The sequence below is a fragment of the Fusarium pseudograminearum genome, chromosome 2 (assembly GCF_000303195.2).
Source record: "Fusarium pseudograminearum CS3096 chromosome 2, whole genome shotgun sequence".
NCBI classification, from domain to species: Eukaryota; Fungi; Ascomycota; class Sordariomycetes; order Hypocreales; family Nectriaceae; genus Fusarium; species Fusarium pseudograminearum.
This window is the reverse complement of record NC_031952.1, coordinates 7,639,851-7,642,996: the sequence shown is the minus strand read 5'-3', so window position 1 is coordinate 7,642,996 and position 3,146 is coordinate 7,639,851. Positions and strand designations below refer to the sequence as shown.

Here is a 3,146-nt window from a genome sequence, read left to right as displayed (position 1 = left end):
TTACTGTACAAAAATAAATCGCCTAATGAGTATAGTCTAGATGGCATAAGCTGACCTACTAATTTCGTCTCTTATGCTTCCAGCGGTCAATTAGTCTGATACCCTGAGGTTGGCGTACAGTAAGCTGATCGTTACCCCACACAGTCCCAGCACACAGCTATCACCAAGTTCATGGGCGCGAAACCACGAGTTTGAATTTTAATGGCTGCCCACATCGTAATAGCATTGTGAGAATCATATCGGGGATTGTTTCCGGCTTTAGCAAGTGCATAGAGACATAATTGTAGAGGAGAAAGGGTGAGTAAGGTGGGTAATAGGCTTCTAAGTTCCCCCTCTATTTCCAGCAGCCAAAGTGATTTGAGCCGTGCGTTATACTACACACAAGCACGTGAAGGGTATCAGATACGGTAGTGGCATTTTAGAAGGTAACATTCTCATAGGCACAGTCGAGTGACAAGGGAGTCACTCTTGTTAATATTGGTGCTGGCAGCTAATCTAACGCCAGACAAAGACTGCATCTTCTTCTTCATGATCGCCGTCCCACTCTTCATCCGATTCAGCATGGTCATCATCCATGAAGTCTTCCATGCCGTATTGCAGTTCGGTGGGCTTTTGGTTATCAAAGACAATGGAGACAATATTGCAGCGTCCTTGGATTACAGGTTTCTTTGCGTCTAAGCCTTCGGCCTCTTCCTCAGAACGACTCGATGTAGGGCTGCGCACGCTCCCATCCTCTTCCTCCAATTCGGTATTGAACTCATCATCGTCAGTTTCTGGCTCTGCATATGTTGGGCGGCCATGAGAGCTGCGAAGACCCTTCGAATTAGTGCTGTACCTCGAATCAGAATCAGATACATGTGCTGCTAGACGATTGCTTCGTCGAGATGGGCCATCAGATAGACGTTTAGACTTCTTTTTGTTTTCCGACACTTGAGGCACCTCATCGTCTTTTGTCGGATGGAGAGAGTAATTCTTTTGCGGCGGTACAAAAGGGCGAAGGAAGACTCTATCCAGTTTCCGTATCCATTCGTGGCGCATATTAGCACGGGCCTTCCAGGGTATGTTGATCATTGTTTTTACTGCAAGATGGCGCAGATTGGGGAGAGAGCCGGCGCTATCTACAAATGACCCGAGGAACATTTCTGCTGTTTCGACGGTCCAATGTCGAATGTGTTCAAAATCGATAACTCGAAGACTTGACGGCCACTCCGGTTTCTGATGTGACAGTAGAACTTGGTCGTACAGAGGGTCGGCATCATTATTAGTCACAGAAACGGAATCATGATGGTGGAAATAAGAAAGGTTCATGTACAGCTCTTCCAGTTTAGGGCAGGCATCAGCCAAACTGGTCAAGAAGACCAAGTCTAATGACTGGTTGTGCAGTAGATTCAGGCTGCGGAGGTGTCTGCCATGGGTGTGTAGGAACGGCGTGAACTCATCAGACTTGATCTCCCAACAGTTGATCAAAGAGAAATGCGTAAGGCCCTTTGGTAAGAGGGGAAGCAACCGATCATTCATGATAGTAGACGACTCAAATACCAGGTGCTGAAGCGATTTCAACTGAGAAACCGCCTCCGCGATGGACTTGATGACAGCTTCATCCTCGGCGTAAAGTTCTAGCTCTCGCTCCTCAGTGACGCCCTTCACCCCTAGCTTATAGAGGGATGGGACTTGGAGGTTTGTAAAGCTAAGTTTGGTGAGATTAGCGAATGAAGGTTCTTGATGAATGCGTATAACATCATTCATAGTGGCTACTGGTCCTCCCAGCAGGCTTCCACTCCACTCCCAGCTTTTTAGGATGGTGTGGAACTCCTTGACCTCAGAACTGATGCCATCGGGTTGCTCGGAGCTTGGTTTAAAGGCGTGGAATATTTCGTCCGTGTATTGCCATCTCACTGTGCGGTCCAACTGCCTGTATGGCGGCTGATCGGACGGTGTGAAGAGGATGACTTCCTTTAAACGTGGAAGCACACAGAGTAGCTTGGGCAACAGGAGCTGAGGCACAACATGGACATCTACATAAAGAGTCTCAGTCTTGGCGCGATAGTTGAACATGGTTTCAGATGGAGGGCGTTCTAGCAGGGCTGCAAATCGTTTGACCTTCCCTGTCGTTGTCAGAGGTGGGGAACGATATATGGCCGTTAAAGCCGCTTCTGAGAAAGCCTTGCAAACTGTGGCAGTAGTTATCAACCAGTTGACATCAAGGCTATCATGGCCTGCGATGGCTGCGTAATAGAAGATATCGATCCAGGCGCTGTATGGTATCTGGGGGTCAGTCCAAGGCGGAATGACGCCCTGTGGTATTAGCTCGGCTTCTGAAGAGACCCGGCGCTTTTTAAGAGACCGCCTTTTGTGTTTTGATGGTTGTGGCCGTTTCTTTGTTTGTCGATTCCTCGGGCTTAGCTCGTTCCTTGTTGAACCAAGCAAGGTCGGGGGCGCCCGGGAGGGAGCAGTGTTTTGTGCGCTACGGCGACTACGAGTACGGCTTGGTAAATTTTCTGTTGACCTCGTATTCCGAATGCGATGTGATCGTGATTCGGACCGTGTCTCCTCGTCTTGTTCGATCTCGCTTTCGACCTCTACCTCGTCGGACGAGTGTGGGCTGCTCAATGAAGAGTCGGAATCCTCTTGTTCAGAGGATTCATTGTAGTGAGGTGTAGTATTTTGCGACCGCCTTGGACGTGTAGAGGATGGTGTAGCATTCGCGTGGGAGGATCGAGGAGGATCGCGACCGGCGGAAGCATCGGGCATACTCTGGCGACCGGCGGCTCGGGTGCGGGCCATTTCGGGGCGCCCGTTTAAAAGAATTATATACTATATTCTAAGACAGCACAGGATTTAGTTTATGAACGGAAAGGGGGAGAAGAGCTGTGTGTGGCATTCTGCAGACCGACGCATAACGGGTGTTGGTTGTACCTTGAAAGGCTTGGTCCAGCTGTTTCGTTTGTTCCCTTGGTACTTGATTGGCAATCGTCACGCCAATGCTGATGTTCGGACTTGGTCAGACAATACAAAAAACCAAGTGGCGGGATGGATTCGTTTGTCTATTTTGCGTTGCGTCTTGCCAAAGGTGAAGTAATGCAGAACAAAAGAAAGTTGAGTACGATGATGATGTAGTCAGTCGTAAGAGAGTTAGAGGGGGGGGG

General features: G+C 49.0%; 1 protein-coding gene across 1 annotated transcript; it reads right to left on the bottom strand.

Moving 5' to 3' along the window:
* Positions 1-495: 495 nt before the first annotated feature.
* FPSE_01497 (uncharacterized protein) lies at positions 496-2,784 on the bottom strand (the record flags this gene model as incomplete). The annotated part of the gene is made up of 1 exon (XM_009254617.1): positions 496-2,784. The coding sequence occupies one exon, from the start codon at positions 2,782-2,784 to the stop codon at positions 496-498; it is 2,289 nt and encodes a 762-aa protein (XP_009252892.1).
* Between the last annotated feature and the right edge of the window lie 362 nt (positions 2,785-3,146).